General features: G+C 46.5%; 1 protein-coding gene across 2 annotated transcripts in view; it reads left to right on the top strand.

The window, feature by feature from the left end:
• The window catches only part of CHORDC1 (cysteine and histidine rich domain containing 1), a 232,117-nt gene extending 220,264 nt beyond the window's left edge, over positions 1-11,853 (top strand). For both annotated transcript variants that reach the window (XM_069639393.1, XM_069639394.1), the window contains one exon: positions 7,317-11,853. In XM_069639393.1, the coding sequence (XP_069495494.1) occupies positions 7,317-7,475 (159 nt within the window). In that variant the 3' untranslated portion in view covers positions 7,476-11,853. The remainder of the gene's footprint in view (positions 1-7,316) is intronic.
• The last annotated feature ends 7,180 nt before the right edge of the window (positions 11,854-19,033 follow it).

Genomic DNA, 19,033 nt, shown 5'->3' on the forward strand with positions numbered 1-19,033 from the left:
ATCCTAATATACTATCAGCTATCTTGAAAGATACTCTTACCAATGCCATAAACTCAATAGCCCCACTTGAAAGTAACTCTTGGTTCTCGGACGAACTCCAAACGCTCCAGGCACAATAACATCAGTCACAAAAAAAACTGGCAAACTGATCCTAGTGACTTAAATAAGAGACTCTTCAAACAGTTAGTGATCCAATACAAAAAAGCTATCATAGCAGCAAAATCAAACTCCTTCAACAAGAGGATTTCAAAGTCCAACTCCCAAGCTAATGAGTTATTCACAATCTTTAACGAACTAGTCACACCTCCGGCTGCCTCAGACAAGATAATTAAAGACAAGGCCTGGTGCGCAAGCATCCAGTCCGCCATGCTCAACAAAATAAAGCTCCTCCAAAATAAAATTCACAACCACTGCAAACCCTCCCAAACCAAAAAGCTTTCCATCCAACTCAAGACGAGAGTAGCAACCTCAAACACGCCCAATTCGTTTTCAGAGACATTACTGAATCTGAGGTCCTTGATCTCATCAAGAACCCCAAGCCTTCACTCTGCAAAGCAGACATCTGCCCCCCAGCTCCCCAAAGTTAACAAGGAATGCGCTAACTACGTAGCACCCCTGATTACTGCTTTCATTAACGCATCATTCAAAACAGGAACTGTACCAAACAGTCTCAAAGAAGCTTGGGTGCGCCCCCTTCTAAAAAAGGCCACACTTGACCCAGCGCAACCCAAAAACTACAGACTGATGGACAGTTCCGTTCCTTCTGTAAATCCTGGATAAGCAGCTCATTACCAGATCCAATCATACATAGAAGCTAATTCCATATTGGGCAAAAGGCAATCTGGTTTCCGTGCTGGCCATGGAACTGAATCTGCCCTACTAGACCTAAAAAAATAAAATCTCACAGATCATGGACAAAGGTAAACCTGCCATGCTCCTCTCGATCTGTCGGCAGCCTTTGATCTGGTAGTTCACAAAACACTTACTACCCACCTCACTCAGGCAGCCCATTTCTCTAAACAAGCAGCATCCTGCATCACATCCTTCCTTGGAGGAAGAGCTATGAAGGCCTTCTCCAACATAGCTAGCACAGATCCCACCACTATAAACTGCGGCATCCCCCAAGGATCATGTATAGTCACCACCCTCCATAACCTCTTCACAGAACCCCTCTTTGACCTACTTGACGCCATGGGTGTTGAATATACCAATTATGCAGGCGACACTCAAGTACTTATGCCACTATCTGGACTCTATCACCAAGACGCCACAGCCCTATACAACATCTATGCCATTATCCAAGCATGGATGGCAATGAATGGCCTCTGTCTAAACGGGGATAAAACGGAAATTCTTATCCTTGGTCAGAAAAACACAATAACTAAGCTAGGCCCCCAATACACCAACTTTAACATGGACAACTCTACCATCTCTGTATCTTCCGCCGTCAAGACTCTAGGTGTCCACATTGACGCTAATCTATCGATGAACAAACAAGTCAGCACCATAGCCTCTGCATCAGCCTTCATCACCAAACTGATCAATGCCATTAAACTCTACCTATCTGCTCCCAACTGTCTGGCTATAGCCAGAGCAACTATAGGCGCGAAACTCGATTACTGCAACGCTCTCGTAGCTGGCACCTCCTCCAAGAACATTCACAGGGCATTGTTTTGAGTGGTTTGCAATCGAAGGGCCGCCATGAGCATCCCTAGAAGACACCATATATCCCATGGCAGACATGCAGCACAGTGGCTTCAGGTCAAAGACCCCATTACACTTAAATTCCTCACCATCACACACAGATGCATCAACACAGCTCCCACATATCTATCTGAAGCCATATCAAGAACTACTTCCACCCGCCCTACCAGAACTCAGTACACCAACCATCTACACATACCACGCATCAAGAGAGCTACAGCTGGAGGTCTAGGCTTTTCTTATATTGCACCAAAACTATGGAACTCACTCCCTGCCACCCTCAGAGCTGAAACTTCCATCTGTCTTCCGCAATAACCTCAAGACCTCTCTCCTCAAATAGCACTTATACTACTGTTCTATGTCTATCATGTATATTGTAATATAAACACAAATGTGATATAACTATATTGTTTTATATATATATATATATATACATATATATATATATATATATATATAGTATCCCTGTTCAAACTGCCCATTATGTAACACATGTCTGCCTCATTCTTCTGTAACTAAGCATTGTCCGGTAGCAAGTGCCACGATGCCCACGGGCTGTTGTGCGCTATATAAATACGAATAAAACAAACAGCATGCAGTCACAGTAGCATCATGCAGATTAATGTGAGCCTAACAAATCCTTTTTGGGTTTTAAAGGCAATAGTCATTACTTCTGATCACTCCCTCCCATTCCCATTTCTAAAGGGGCAAAAGTCCCTGCTAATAGTACCCCCTAGCAGCCTATGAGTGCGTAATGCCTCACATTGTAATGTTCTGTTGACATAGAGCCACTTGAGAGCCCTTCTGCTGCCCGGAACTCCTTTTGGCATTGTCCTGGCAGTGGGGCACCTCTCCCATTCGGAAAGGATAAGGTGTCCTGCTGCCAGGTGTAAGTGATGTCAACCAGGCACACATCCAAGTCAACGCCTAGCATGTAATGCACAACTGAAATCCTTATTTATTTTTGTCTAAAAGTTCTATATTCTGAACGATATACCACTCATATCACACCCCTCTCCTGGAACCCTCCCGGTCACACTGAACCAGGAATCAGGCTGGTTTACAAGGTTAAAATATTTATTTATGTATTTACAATTTCATCACACTGTTTTAATGGGTATACAATAACCACCAATGGGGTGATGTATCACAGAATAGTCTCCTTAATACACAAGGAGTCGTAATGAGCAAAACAATTCAGCATAGAAATAATACTTGTGTATGTGTCCAGATCAGATAGCACTGTGATTATAGGTTCCCCCTGGACACCCATAAACCCCCAATAGGCAATGTAAAGAGATAGGAGGAGAGAGCAGGTTTTCAGGAATGGCAGAATTCAAACAGAATATCAATCCCACTTCCCCCTTTCAAACACAAGAGAAAACAGAATGGACTGTCAGCTGTCTGAATGGCTTTTAAAGTTATCTTGAGAATGGATTGGGTAAAAACACCAAATGGCCAAATAAGGTCAAAATTGCTGACATTACTGTAAATTCTTATGTGAGCCGCTTTGTATAGTTGCGCACAACTACAAGCAATGAAGAATACCAAGAAACAATTTGAAATCTTAAAATTCAAGTCGGAAGCAATGAAAAGCTGTTTTACACGCGTCCAGAATTTCTGAAAACGAAATTCGCAACAAACCTTTCACTGCGCGATAACGGGAGAACCGTATGAATTTTGAATTTGGGATGCAGTTTTAGATGAGATTTAAAGCTGTGGATGTTAGCTACAAGCAGAAGTTGACATTTTGTTTCTAGCACAATAACTGAGGAAGTTATGTTTTAGTGGAGGTTGTTTTTTCGAGATAGGTGCAAGAATGGGAAACGGGAATGCACTTTTAAAATGACAAAATGATTTCTTACACTAGAGGATGACTATGAACAAAACGAATGTCCCACAGGAACACAGCCACTTGATCAGAATGACTGCCTGCTAAGGACTCGCCTTCTTCAGATGGGAAAAGATCAGCGCAATACCAGTACATAGGAAGATAGGAGGCTTGAATAGAGAGTTCAGACAATTCAAAAATACTCCTAACAATACGGTTCTGAATACAAGATAGGATAAGGTGAAGATGGGGATAGAGACTATGCAAAATACATATGCCAGTGACACAATGCTTTCTATAGATACTCACTGGATATGTTTTTAAATGGAACTGTCAATTCTGGTCAGGGGATAGGATCTGGTTCTAGGACGGACAGCTGGGCACATCGGATTGGATCTGCAATCAGCAAGGCGCTCTGGCCAAAGCACGGCACGGCACAGAACTGGATTGGATCTGCCCTTCTTGGTTCTGATGATAATTCTTTTAGCAGGCAAGCAGTACAGTGCAGCACGGCTGTATTTTGATGCTTCCCCTTAGGTATTATGATGCTTCCCCGTAGGTTTGGGGGGGTTCTGGATCTGGAATTGTAGGCCTAGCTGAAAATGGTTCAGCTATGCAATGGGTTTCTGGAGTCTAGAGCAAGGAAGATGTAGAGTTCAGCAGCAGGGTGCAGCACCAGTATCAGGATAGTGAGAGAATCTTTCTGTCTTCCTGAGTGGTGAGCTGTCTCCATTTATCCTATGATAAAGGGGTGTGTGGGCTGGTTTATCCTAAGCTTGCCCCTTTGAAAGTTGATGGGGTCAGAGTCTCCTCTCTGCCTTGATAGGAGGAGAGCAACAGTTTATCACCTTTATGGTGTGGTTTTATGAGGCAGAGAATCCGCCCCTAACCCCTTGAACACAAAATCTATTTTTGGCACCATACATATTTGCACAGATGGTTGTTTTAGCTTCACCCCTTGGTCCCTCCCTGGAATCCAGAAGCAGTCTCCTCCCTGTTTGCTCTTGGCAGAGGCCATTTACGACGGTCCTCACACCCCACATTTCCTTAGCAGTAGCTGTTCATTGTTCCCTTTTGCCTCTGTAGACCAAGTTCTTTCCAAACCCTATAATTGCTGCTTGGGTGTGATTTCCTGGTGGAGACAAAGGCCATCCTTCTGTGGAGAAACCTGATATTCCAGTTTGGTAGCTTTTCGCCAGGCTTGATTTAATTGTTAATACTGTTGCATTTTCCCTTAGGTTAAAACAAACTTGTGATTTCAAAATAGCAGCTAGAATGCTGATTCAAGATTTTAAACCATGGGATCAAAACAATTACAAGATGGTTACTCTCAGTAACGGGCCTCTTAGAATGCAAACATTTTGATTTTGGTTTATATATGTTTAAAGTTTAATCTGGCAGGCTCTTGACAGCTGTCGTCTCAGCAGTTCACTGTTGCACAGAGATTTTTGAAATCCACAGACAGGCCACTTTTGCTGTGGAAATCCCATTATGCTTTATGCTTTTCAGGACCTTGCAAGTTCACAATGATTTCTTAAACTAAGTGAATTGTAGCACCCAGCAAGAATTTTGGATGTTTAGGGTGTTTTGTTACCATCATTCTGCAGTCTCATCAACAAAGAAAAAAATGATTTAAGGCAAGATTTTGGGGTTTCATTTAGCAACACTGCTCCTTCTGTACTCCATTTTTACTTGTGGAGCCCAGTGACATATTTCAGGAGTGAGATCTCTGTTCCACCACAGACAACATGCGTGGCAGATTGGGCAGCCATCTTTTTGTGCGTTTCAAAGCTTTTGGCACAGACAAGGACTTTGCAGCCGTTTTGATGTTTTCTGGCACCATCATAACACACTGATGCCGCAGAGCAGAAGTGGGTTGAAACATCCCACACAGGACAATGAGTGTGCTGTGCAGGAATTGCTTGACACACGTTGTCCTGCCAGCGCGACACCTTTACCGTTGGGCACCTTCGTTGAGGTGCTGAGCGGGAGAGGTTTCCCACTGACAAATGTCCCGTCTGGGTCTTAACTGAGCCCCCTAGTTTTCCCTGCCCTCCCCTTGCCCCATTGACCCTCCCCACCATGCCCCCCACTCGGTACACCACTGCTTATCGACTGTCAGTCTGCTCTCTGCACAAAAAGAAATCTTTCTAATAACACTCTTCAGACAATTATGCTCTTATGATTGCAGTAAGAATGTTAACATGCTTCCTTTTTTAGAAAACACAGGAAAGTAGTGATGAATGAACTGGTATAAATGCCTCTGGGATGCAGAGCAGGGGATTGCTTAATTGTCTCTCAGCGCCCTGTTAACTTTCTACGTGCCACATTCCATTAAACAGATGATGGCTGTTTTTTTGCGGGGGACAGGGGTGGCTGTCCTTTGGGAATTTATTATAGAGAATCTAAGACAACAATTTATGGACTGCAACGGAAAAACAGGACTGGGCATTGGTACTGTACGCAACTCAGAACTACTGAGTCTACAGACGTGTTCAAGAACAAACTGACGACTCTCCTGTTCTGTTAGTCTTCACATGGCCTATCGCCCAACTGCATGGCCCTGACTTCCTCCCCTTTATGTGAGGTTTGTTATGTGCTGTTCCATGTCTTGCGCCCTTAAGCCTTTGGGTACCCGGAGCGCGGTATAAATCATTAAACATAAACATGTTTGAAGGTAAACTAAACCAAAATGTCACCCGATATATTTTCACGTGTCCTAAAATGTGTCATACACACGTCTAAAGTTTTGATTGTAAGTTTGACGGCAGGTCGTAAGTCAGCCACACCCAGCACAGATGCAACATTCCCTTCTTGGAGCCCACCTCGATTTCTCATCCCACTTAAAGAATTGGCAGCCCTACTGAAAGATTTTTTTTTTATGATCAGCAACCTTTAGAGCTACATCTAAAGTTATCCATGATGGCTTCTGGCTTCCCCCGGTGAGCAGGCGAGTCCCTTGAAGCCCCCTACCCTCTGTAATATCTGGGGCCTTGTTTGGGTGCTCCATGCCCCCTTGTGCTGGCTTGCAGCCCCAGCTTCCTCTCCGTGCTAAATCCTGCCTCCCAGCCCTCCCCCCCCTCCCATGTTTGGCTGCCTGTATCAGGCACTTATGTCCATGCTCGCTGCACCGGGGGAATCCTGCCTTTTAACATCTGGCGTACCCCGGTGAATAGCTGAGTCCCCTGTAGCCCCCTGCCCTCTAACATATCAGGCTTTGTTTTGGTGCTCCATGCCCCCGAGCGCTGGCGTGCAGCCCCGGCTTCCTCCCTGTGCTAAATCCGTCCTCCCAGCCCTCCCCCTCACGTGATTGGCTAGTTCCCTGGCCTTAATGGTTCCTCCTAGGAAAGCCCTCAGCCCGTTGCAGCCCCTTTGGCTAAGAGCGGCTCCTACATTGGCGGCAGGTGTCCGCAGGGAAGGCAAATAACAACTTTTTTTCCTTTCTAGTATCCTGCACACTTATCGTTGCACATAAGCAGTGTGTATCTGTTGTAAAGTCAGGGATTAGATAGTTGAGTCTTATTTGGGGTTTTCTTGGCTGCCTGGTCTCCAGAGTAGCACCAGCCCCACAGTTTGAAGACCAATGATTTAGTAGTAGCTATGGTACTTGCAGGCAAGGGCATAATTTATTAACACTGGCAATAAAAGGCACTTGCCGTTGTTTGTTCTTAATTTGTATTTCTAAATAAATCAAAACTTCAAGAATGTCAGAGCATTTTAATGTTTGTAAACCACTATTGCTTTCTTCAAATGAGTGAAACGTTTCTCTGGTCTTTCTCAGGTTATTGATGTTAAGAAAAGTCACGTAACTATGACTGCTACAAAAATTGAAGTAACGCTGAGAAAATCTGAACCAATGACTTGGGCAAGACTCGAACTTCCTGTGCAAGGAGCAACCGAAAAGAAGCAAAGTGATTTAATTGTTGATGACAAACAGTGAAATCCTTCGAGAACTCACGTGCTTTGATTGTAACAGGTCCATGTGGTTAATGATGACTTGGGGCGTGGTGGGAGGGAATTTTCGTAATATTGAAATATTTTGCTTGAATTAGATTTCACAACTTTTCTACAGATATTTATTTCTTTGTGCCTGCATCATCAATGCTATTATCAAAATGTATTTATATATATGTATATGTAGAAAAACAACAAACTGTGCTTGCCAAAAACAAGTTATTTACACATTCTAACTTCAAAAATTGTGCATGCAGTTTTCCTCTGCATGTTGCATATTTACTTTTTTTGACATTCCTTTGCGATTGAAATTTAAGTAAGTTTCAGAATTCAAATAATTTTTCAAAAAATATCAGGGCGGCATGATGGATTTTGAGGCATGTCCTTTAACAATGTCAAGAAAATTAGTTGCTTATTTCCACAAGGGAGATAATTCAAGCAGAACCTCCTTTGTCAGTTAACAATGATTTATAAAGTGTCCATTGTTAATATTATTTTTTGTTACTTGTATATTCTCTCATCAATGTGAAAACAAGTACAACCACAGGAAGAAATCATAGGTTAAGTAAGTCGAAATGAAAAAAGGCAGAGCAAGATGTTTGAGGATCTTGTGATTTTGTTTTTCCCATTAGTGTACTTTCAGAAGCCACTCTACATCATTAGGCAACAATATTTTTTATTATTTGCATGCAGGTGTAGTTTATTTCATAATCTTGTGATCTATTCATTATTACATGTTCATAAAACGTTATTGTGTATGGAAGCTCTCCTCTGTTTTTTCCAATCCAAATGCTACTTTGACCATTATCTTACTCGAAATTCAGAAGGGGTTATTTCACAAAACCAATGCCTTAATTTAAAAGTTCTGTTTGCCAGGGCTACTTTCTTACTCTAAAATTCTTCAGTGTGTGAAGGAAGATGGTTCTGCTCCATTAAGTGTTTATGCCAACAAATCCTCCACCTGTATGCGACACTTACTGATAAGTAGTGTGGCTTTGGACCCTATACCAAGTTATCTCCCTTTCTGTAATTCAATTAGCATGAGCATAGTGCTGAAGCATGCGAACATTTCATAGTTCAGCATGCTTCACCTGAATAGTTTTTTCTGCCTAGAGTATGGAAAAAATGCATTTCAGCTTTAGAGCTTCATCTAAAGTTATCCATGATAGCGATTGAGGATTGCAAATGACTAACTTTTCCCTTTAAATCTCCTGGACGCTAGTTATCGTTGTGCATAACTAGTTTGTATCTGTTGGAAAGTCAGAGATTAGATAGTTAGGTCAGATTAGATCCGCTGTTCTGGTCATATGTTTTTTCTTTTCTTCTTCCCTTGAATTCATTGTGCCTCTTTCTAACTTGTGGATGGCGAAGGGCGTGGACCCTCTGGGAGAAGTTTTTTTTGCCCACGCCCATCATGGTCTGAGAAATTAGTATATGCCTTTCCTTTTGCACACTAATTCCCCGAAAAAATTCCAGCGTACTGTATCATGATTTTGCTGGCTCTTGCATGCCTGAAAACTCTTCTCAGATACTTTAACTAGTGACTTCCCTCCTCATCTCCTACATAAAATATTCCCTCTGACCCATAGGAGTAATTGTCTATTAGGTGCAATGTTTGAGCTGAACCTGACCATAGTGCAAGTGGGACTTCATTGTGGATCAATCCGCTTTCATCATTGAGCATTGGGAAAACATGTAATTTTCATAATTTACCCTTCAAACAATGTTTTTTATTTTTTTATCTGTTTCTATTTTACCAGTGTCTTGATGGTTGCACCCCTTCTGGGATGCAGTAGGTGGTAAGAAATGTAAACATTGCTCTGGCAATTCTGGCAAACAGGTTTGTTTTTAGCATTGGGTTACCAGGGTACCTAGTGTTTCCATCGAAAAGGTTTCCAACAAAACCTTTTCTATCGAAACCTAGCCATGGAAAATATATGCATTGAAGGGTTCATTTTCGTTGGGGTGTGTTTTTAAGGGTAAAACACGTGGGGTTGTGGGGACCCCCCTAAAAAAAAGAAAAAAATGCATTTGATGTAAATATTTTTGATGGTTAGATTTTCGATGCAAAAACCTTTGTTGGAAAGTTTTAGATGGAAAGACCATAAACCGGTTACTAGTGATGTTAGTCATACCCTAAAAGGAGCTGATTCTATGAATCTTTTTAACATGTAGCTAATCTCCATATGAAGAAATAACCTGTTCTACATTTGGAATAGAAATTGCATAACAAGTAGTTCAACAGCCACATTTTAATTCGTTGTCGGCCCTAGAGCTCATTTCTTAGATGGACTTTCCCTCACTATTATGGCACTAACTTGCAGTCTATGGCCTGTTCGATTGTATCCTGTGTGCAAGTGTTAGATATTAAGGGTTCTCTCGTAACCAACCTTTGGCCTTCACCATTTTAAATATTTGTGATTGTTTTTATGGGCCAATGCAGGAATTAAGGCTTAGAACCGTCCCTCTTAAGAGTCTGCAAGGTAGGTGTCTCAAGAAATCAGATTGGTTGTGCATGGCTTCATACCCCTGATTTTGTGTGCTGAAATACTCCTACAATCCATCAGTGAAGTGGCACGTGGAGCTAGCATGTGTAGGGAAAGTAAGAAGTAAAATGCATTTTCTTTTGAGTGGACATGTACTCTTTATAGCATTTCTACGGGTGACCACTTTTGAGTTCCCTTTATTTGATTTCATTTTTTACAAATGTTAAAGCTTTGACAAGCTTGAAGCTGTTTCCATAGTGCTGCTCCTTTGGATGAAAATGGTGTCCACTTACCTTGCAGTTGGTACAAAGAAATTGATGTTTCTTTCCCTAATGAAGGGAACAAGCATAGACTCAAAGCAAGGGGATGCCTTTTGATGGCACAGCACATAAATCTAGAATGTTAACCCATCCTACTGAAGGGGAACCATGTAGCAGCACTGTCTTATATTTGCGGGGAGTATGTGGTTTAGTTCATCATGGGAGACTCTTTGGTATGTCCATGGTTCCATTAATGGGCTTATTTTGCACAGGCCAGTTAAATATTATGGCAACTGTAAAATGGTGAGTTTTAGAAAGGGGCCAGCCTTCTGAGAAAGCTGAACAGTTATTCTTGCCCTACTTTGAAGTGTTTTCTCGTTTATTTAAAGTTTAGAACAAATGAGAATTCAATTGTGTTCTGTTGCATATTTTGTTTTTCATTTTTCTCCCTTACTTAAAATGTGTTTTTTTTTTTTATTGCCTAGATTTCTTATTGGCACATTATTTGTATCCACCAAGTTCCTATAGCATGTTTTTCTGGTAACTAAATCACTGTCAAAAGTAATGCACACCTGCAGTGTTGCATGCAAATAATTTCCAAATTGGGCACTTTGTCAAAATTATCAGCTACCCGTTTGAATAATTGAAAATTAGATGGGATTTCTTGTGAACATTGATATTCAGGTTAGTTCTCCATCTGTGGCATGCCACATGTTGGATATTAGCAAGTTCTTCAATGCAATGCACAGATGAACATTCCTATGTAAGATTGATTTTAGTTAAGCTTTTGCGACTGTAAGTCTTAATGGATGGTTTTAATGTAGGTTATAAAATGCATTCATTTAGTGTTATTGTGTAAATGTCAAAGCACTCATTGAAATGGGAACATTGCTTTAATCCAGTGTCTCCTTATGATCCAGGTGTTCGTTCTAGTGAAAAAAAGTATGCAAACTAACTCTTTAAGGTGATGTCAGAGAAGAAGGTTCAATTAGGTAGGATTTGGCCAAAATTGCATTTATCTTTATATAGAAAATTAGTGCATATTTCTAATACTTCCAATGGTGTCCATGTACTCAGTAGCTTCGCCTTTTTGAGAAAAAACAATTTAACAAGGGTATTCCAGTTCTTGCATTGAGCACCTTCCAGAGTGCTTTCCAGTAGAGGAATAGCAAAAAGATTTACTAGATGTCCATTTTGTTTATAAACATCTGCTGCAGATTTAAATCATGCATACTGAAGTAGTTTAGGGCCATTCTCTTTACTTCTCATTCCATTAGGGCATTTACATGTAGATAACATTTGTATAATGACACAAGGCGGGCATGTCCTAGAATATGTATGCTGTGTATGCAAAGGCATGTCAATATAGGATTGGTTGCTATATCTTTATAAACATATTATGGGAGCTTGTTTGTAAAATATTTCCTGGTGGCCTGGGAACACTACTACTATACATGTTGCCATGTCAAATCCTATTTGGAGAGTAGAAACGGCATTGGCATGTTTCCTTAGGCTTCCCACATGTTGAATAGGCTTAAACTGTCAAAACCTGATTTATGCAATAAAACCTGTACAGGCACAGAATGAAAGTCAGCCACGTACATTCCTTTTGATGCTTTATGGTCTCCTCATTTCTTTTTTTGCTTTCTGGTGATTATTTGTGGTTTTGCTATCCTACTGTGTAATCAACATCCTTTGGTTTTCAATTAAAGGGCATTTTTTTAATTCTCCTAACTTTTTCTGATCTTGCTGTCCATTCCAACAGGCCGATACGTTTGACACAATATATCTTAGGCAGTATACACCACCAATTCGCCATGCACCCATGTCCTTCTAAAGACCATGGCACAGCCCCTTGTATGTTTGAGTGTCTGAAAGGGGTGGTGGGGGAGGCAGTAGTAGTGCTGATGAACAGAGGGAGGGATGAATGTTGATAAGCCTGGGAGGATGGTGCCTGCAGAGTGTTTGATAGTCTCTCTCCTTCTCCCTCCCCTCTTTGTCCACCTCTGCTACCTCCCCAAAGCCCCCCAACCTAGGGGCAATTACAAGGTCTCCCAGAGAATTTAATTATACCTTCTACTTTGATGGTTGAAGCTAAAGCCTGTGTGTAGCTTTGTTAAATTATGCTTGGCACTGTGCTTCTTGGGGCCCACCGCACCCCCATTCAATTTTACACGCAAACATGTTCAAAAGAGTACTGCAAGATTGAGCAGGCAGGAGTGAAACCCTGCTGGCTTCCATGCTTTTGAAGCCTGAACTGTTCAAAGCATGCAGCTTACCTGGCTACCTGCAGAGGCTCCGCAGTAAATCCGACCTTTAGTCAATGAGCCCAGGTCTTTGGTACTGCTGCCAATGTCCACCCTTTTCTTTAGCACAAGAGATTAATCTGTCCAAAAAGTACTTGTTGGATAAAGCCAAAGGATTTCAGTTAGTTTTTATTTTTTTACAAAATTGAGCTTCCTAACTTGCCATACTGTACAGTTGTATCGTACAAGGAGAACAAGTATTTGCTATTTAAAGCATATGTGGAATCTGAGTATTAAAGGCAATGAGTGTCCTTTTATTTTGATCCCCAGCCAATGTAAGAAGATGGAGACAACCAAGGAAGCAAATCTCCAGAGTGTGAGGTGAAGCTCTGGTAATAAATAATGGAGCCCTCTCCCTTCCAAATTAGGATTTCAGCTACTAATGATACACACTAAAACTACAGCTCATATGTCTCCTTATGAATTATGTTTGAGTTGTATACATTTTCACATATTCTCCAGCATGGGATCTGGCATGGATTCACATGCTCATGAATATTCCCCGTCAGGCCGGGAATCCTCTGTATACAAAAAAATCAGTTTCGTTTCTGATCTGTCTTTCTTAGTAGTAACCAATCACTGGTCTCTGGGTCATACTGCCCCCAGCCAATGACTGCCCTCTCCGTAAGCCCCGCCTCTGGCAGCCATCCTCAAATTTTTACCGAACGTTCAAGTGTTGGGAGTCCTCGTGCTGTAGCTCTCGAGCATTTGCTGCGTTTTTTCGCGCTTTTTTCAGGAGATTTTTCTCATTTTTCGGTTAAATAGACCCTCAAGCTCCACCGTTTCTACATCTGATCAACGGGGATCCGTTTCTGAGTTTTCTACGCCCCTCAAGGGTGAAGATTTCGTCGAGTTACGCTTTTGGAGGATTCAAGAAGTTCTGATGCCTACCCGGGACATGGCCCAGGAGAAAGGAAGCTCGACATCCGGGAAGCTGTTCAGGACCTGCCCTGGATGCCAGCTTCAGAATGTTTTCAAGGAGGACGAGCATTCGTTATGCCTCTACTGTCTCCATGAGGACAAGACGCACACGGAGTAGGACTGCACGTTTTGTGGGAACATGTCGGAACGGACCATGAAGGATCGCCACCTCCGTCTCGCCAACTGGCTGGAAGGGAAGAGCTCGTCAGACGAGAAGAAGAAAAAAGTCAGAGCGGTCTTCCAAGTCCTGTGAGGGTGCCCCGGCGACGGGTGCCCAACAAAAGGCTAAGCACCGCGAGTCCGCGGGCACCGGGAGCGCCGAACGGTCGGGCTCCTTGGCTGCCAGGCAGGGCGCATCCTCCCCGGCGCCATCAACCACGAGCCAACGCTCTGGCTCGGGTAAGAGGAAGTCCGAGAACCCGGCGAAGCTTCTGGACAGGCCCCGGTCGATCTCAAAGATTCCGGCAGAGGGGGAGCGAGGCTCAGGACCCCCCCCCCCCCCCCAGGTGAAGGCCCCAGGCGTCACCAGTGGAGGCGCTCTCAGGACCCACAGTCTCCCTGCCACCGCGGAGGGAGTAGTCTTTCAGGCCCATTGAGAAGACCCCCACAAAGTCCTCATTGGAAAAGGTGGGGGAGGGGCTGGTGGTCATCGTGGATACAGACACGACCTCTGAAAAAGAGCTCATCGAAGTCGTGGAAGAGGCCCAGCCCATCGGGAGGGATCCCGACGAGGGCGACGACGAGAGTGACGGGGTCGCCGACAAGGCTCCTCAAGAGCCCTTGCGCCTGTCGTTTCCGGCGCCGCAGGACACTTTGGCGGCCATATTGTCAGCGATTCAGTCCTTATGTTCGGAGATAAGGACAAGGTTGTCCCTCCCACCGACAGAGGTACCTGAGCCAGACCCGACGGGGGAACCGGAGCCAGGACCTTCGGAAAGTCCACCGCATAAGAAGAGGACGACGCATCCTACACCACCTCTCCCACCTCTGCGGCCTGCTCTGCCTTCCCCCCGGTCTACTACCCACGGGGATGATACAGGCACGGACACGGCTACGACAGGTACAGATGACGACGGAGGCGATGACGGGACGTGGACCACCCCCCCCCTCCCCCCCGTCGCTCCCTGCTCGGGCGTCCCCGCCCGACGAGATTGGATCCTTTCATGCCATGATTTTCAGGGCATCCGAGCTCTTCCAGCTCTGCCCAGAAGAAAAGAAGGAAGGGTTCCTTTACCAACGGCGCGAGGCTAAAAGTAAAACGGTCCTCGCCGTACCGCTTCTTGATGATATCTGGGATGAGGGGCTCGCCCTCCTCAAGAACCCTGCCACGGCGCCGGCAAAGAGGGACTGGTATAAGAAGAAGTACCGTGTCCCCGACGCTGCCCCCTTGTGCCTTTGGGCACAACCTACCCCGGATTCGGTCGTCTCGGCGGCGGCAAAGAAGAAAGCTGGGGGGGCATCGGCCTCGACATCAACTTCCCCGCCGGACGGCGAGGGCAGGAAGTTGGACACGATGGGACGGCGGATCATCTCATCCGAAGCGACGACTATCAAGGCGGCCAATGCCCTGGCTATTGTAGCCCGCTACGACCGGGAGTTGTGGTTCAAAATCGCCCCTCTTGTTGTACTTCCTTCCGGACGCCAAAAGGGCTGAGGCCCTTGAAATCCTACAGGAGGGTGAGATTGCTTTGGACCACGCCATCACGGTGCCAACGGACATCGCCGACACCGGTTTCCGTCAGTTGGGCAACAGCGTTTGCTTGAGACGACGAGGATGGCTCAAGGCCACGGATTTCCGCCAGGACGTACAAACCAAGGTTTTGGACATGCCCTTCGACGGGAACAACCTGTTTGGGAAGGCGGTTGATGAGTCCCTTCAGGCCATAAAGACGGACACAGAGACTGCCCGGGCACTGGGAGTGCTCCAACAACGACGGCCGTCCTTTCGGAGCTCCGGAGGCAGACAAGGTGCCTCCAAGGGATCCGGCAGTGGCTCCTCCACGTACCGCCAAGCGGCAAGATCTTCGTCCCAGGAAGCCTACAGGGGACGCGGCAAGTCAGGTGGTGCCCGTTGTCGACAGGGAGGTCAAGGAGGCAAAGCGGCCTCCAAACAAGATTGAACCGACCGTGGGGTCAGGCCCCCGCAGAAGTACCCCGGTGGGAGGCCGGCTGGCGAGGTTCATCAGTGTGTGGGAGTCCATCTCCACCGACCGTTGGGTGCTGGACGCCCTGGCCCAAGGGCACGCCCTCGAGTTTCAGAAGAAGTGCCCTCGTGTTCCACCCGTGGCCAGGAAGGAAAATCACGTCCCTCAACTACTGTTGGAAGTAAGGGCGATGCTCAAGAAGAGTGCCATCGAGCTCGTCCCAAAGAGGCTTCGCGGCTCCGGAGTTTACTCGGAGTTTTACTTCCTCGTAAAAAAGAAGACAGGAGGATGGCGCCCCATCCTGGATCTACGACAACTGAACAAGTACATCAAGGCACAGAAGTTCCGTATGGTCACCCTCCAGCACTTGTTGGGACAGCTGGAGGAGGACGATTTCCTGTCGTCGTTGGACTTGGAAGATGCGTACTTCCACATCCCCATTCTAAAAAGACACCGAAAGTTCCTCAGGTTCGTGATCCAAGGGCGGCACTACCAGTTCAAAGCCCTCCCGTTCGGATTGAAGTCGGCACCCAGGGTGTTCACCAAGTGCCTCGCACCGATGGCGGCACGGCTGCGCCTACAGGGGATCCACGTCTACCCCTACCTGGACGACTGGCTCATCCGGGCAAGGACAAGGGAGCTCGCCGTGGAGCACACTGCGAAGACTGTCCAGCTGCTCACGGACCTGGGATTCTCCATCAACTTTCCAAAATCCCACCTGGTTCCGTCGCAAGTTGCCCTGTTTCTGGGAGCCAAGCTCGACACAGTGGCGCGACTGGCCTCGCCGTCGGAGGAAAGGACCAGGACCATTCTGGGCAAGGTGCACCGTCTGCTGGCCACGGACATGGCCAGGGTAAGATCTATCAAATCCCTCCTCGGGATCATGTCCTCCGGCATTTAAATGGGGCGCTTTTGCAGGCTTCGGATGCACCCCTTACAAGAGTTCCTCGACGCCTGCTGGGTCCAGTCGACGGGCAGCTTCGAGGACAGGATCCCTCTCAACGAGACGTTCCGTCAGGCGATCCGGTGGTGGGGTACCCGCTCCCTTCTGTCGGCGGGCACGGACTTTCAGACCCCAGCTCACCAGGTGACGGTGACGACTGACGCCTCCCTTGAAGGTTTGGGAGCGCACTCCGGAGATCTTCACGCGAGAGGCCTTTTGGCTCCCATAGGAGAATTCTCTCCATATCAACATCTTGGAGCTCCGCGCAGTGTTCTGGGCCCTCAGGTCCTTTCTTCCGTCCCTCAAGGGCAAGGTGGTGAGGATCTTCACTGACAACACCACCACGATGTTCTACATCCGGAAGCAGGGCGGAACCAGGTCCCCTGCCCTATCCAAGGAAGCCCAGGATCTGTGGCATTGGGCCGTCGCCCAGGGGATGTTTATGGTGCCTCTTCATCTGGCAGGAATAAAAAACACGATCGCTGACTCACTCAGCAGGGAGCTGCACTCGTGCCATGAGTGGGAACTACGCCAGGATCAAGTGGATCGACTCTTCCGACGACGGGGCGAACCCCAAATCAATCTTTTCGCGACGGCGACGAATTCCAAGTGCCGGAGGTTCGCCAGCAGGTTCCCCCAGCCGAGGAGCATGGGCGATGCTTTCTCGTTCCCGTGGGACGGCCTATTTCTTTATGCGTTCCCTCCGCTGCCGTTGCTGCTCCGGCTCATCAACCAGCTCAAGAGGTCCCGGTGCAGGATGATCCTCGTCGCACCGGCATGGCCGAGACAGATCTGGTTCCCGGACCTTCTGGACTTGTCAACGTCCCCACCAGTCAAGCTGCCGACGGACGCAGACCTTCTCTCCAGAGAAGGAGGCGCCATTCTTCACCACAACCCGGAGTCGCTGAACTTGCAGGCCGGGCTCCTGCAGCACTAGAGTTTGGAGGGTACGGCATCCCGGCCGACTGCAGAGAGGTTCTTGCAAAGGCCAGGGCGTCCTCAACTCTCAAGTGCTACGGACATAAATGGAAGAGGTTCTCTGTCTGGTGCCGTGCACAGAAGATTAACCCTCTACGGATTACGGCCCCTCAAGTACTGCCGTACCTACTGTCGCTGGCCAAAGCTGGACTGGCTCACGCCTCCATCAAAATACATCTGGCTGCAATCTCCCGATATACCAGGACTTACGGGACGGACGTCCTTGTGGTCTCATCGCCTGGTAAAAGAATTCATGAAGGGACTATTCCGATCATTCCCGCTGGTGAAGGCTCCTGTCCCGACATGGGAGCTTAATGTGGTGCTGACCAGGCTCATGGGGGGCCCCATTCGAGCCTATGCATTCGGCGCCTTTGAAGTTCCTGTCATGGAAGACAGCTTTCCTCGTGGCCATCACCTCCACATGACGAGTGGGAGAGATCCAGGCCCTATCTTGCAAGCCTCCATATTTGACTTTTCATGACACGAGTGTGGTGCTGAGGACACACCCCTCCTTTATGCCCAAGGTGCCGTCGGACTATCACCTCAACGAGCCCTTGGCATTGCCAGTTTTCTTTTTGTCGCCGGCCGAGAGGACTTTGCACTCGCTGGATGTAGCTAGAGCGCTGAAGTTCTATGTGGACCGCACAAAGAGTTTTCGGAACACGTCACAGCTGTTTGTGAACTTTGGGACTGTGAATCAAGGGAAGGCTCTCTCGAAGACTTCCATTTCCAGATGGCTCTCCGGCTGCATCATGCACTGTCACCGGTTGGCAAACCGACCGCTGCCCGGCCGTCCGAGAGCCCATTCGACCAGAGCGATCGCTGCTACCACGGCGTTCCTGTCTGGTGTGCCCCTGCTGGACATCTGCAGGGCTGCGACGTGGAGGTTGACGCACACCTTCACAAGATTCTACTGCGTCGATCGGGACTCCAGGGAAGAGTCCAGGGTCGGCCAAGCAGTGCTGCGCAACCTGTTCGCCTAAGGTGAGCCTGGTGAGGAGGTAAGAGTTGCTTAATATTGAGTTGTTGTATTGCTTAATGTTGAGCCTGTTGCCACCTCCCGTGGTTGTGCATGTGTGTACTGCTATGTATTCTCTTATTCATGAGCATGTGAATCCATGCCAGACCCCATGCTGGAGAAGGAACAAGTTACTTACCTGTAACTGTTGTTCTCCAGCATGGGTCTGGCATGGATTCACATGCGAACCCTCCCGTCTACCCCTCTGCGGCTCTTCACTTGGTCATACTGCCACTTTACGTGCTACCAAATCTGAGGATGGCTGCCAGAGGCGGGGCTTAGGGAGAGAGCAGTCATTGGCTGGGGGCAGTATGACCCAGAGACCATTGATTGGTTACTACTAAGAAAGACAGATCAGAAACAAAACTGATACTGATTTTTTTCTATACCGAGGATTTCCAGCCTGACGACGGGGAATATTCATGAGCATGTGAATCCATGCCAGACCCATGCTGGAGAACAACAGTTACAGGTAAGTAACTTGTTCC

The sequence above is a fragment of the Ambystoma mexicanum genome, chromosome 7q, assembly GCF_040938575.1.
Source record: "Ambystoma mexicanum isolate Mex_15411 chromosome 7q, UKY_AmexF1_1, whole genome shotgun sequence".
Taxonomy (NCBI): domain Eukaryota; kingdom Metazoa; phylum Chordata; class Amphibia; order Caudata; family Ambystomatidae; genus Ambystoma; species Ambystoma mexicanum.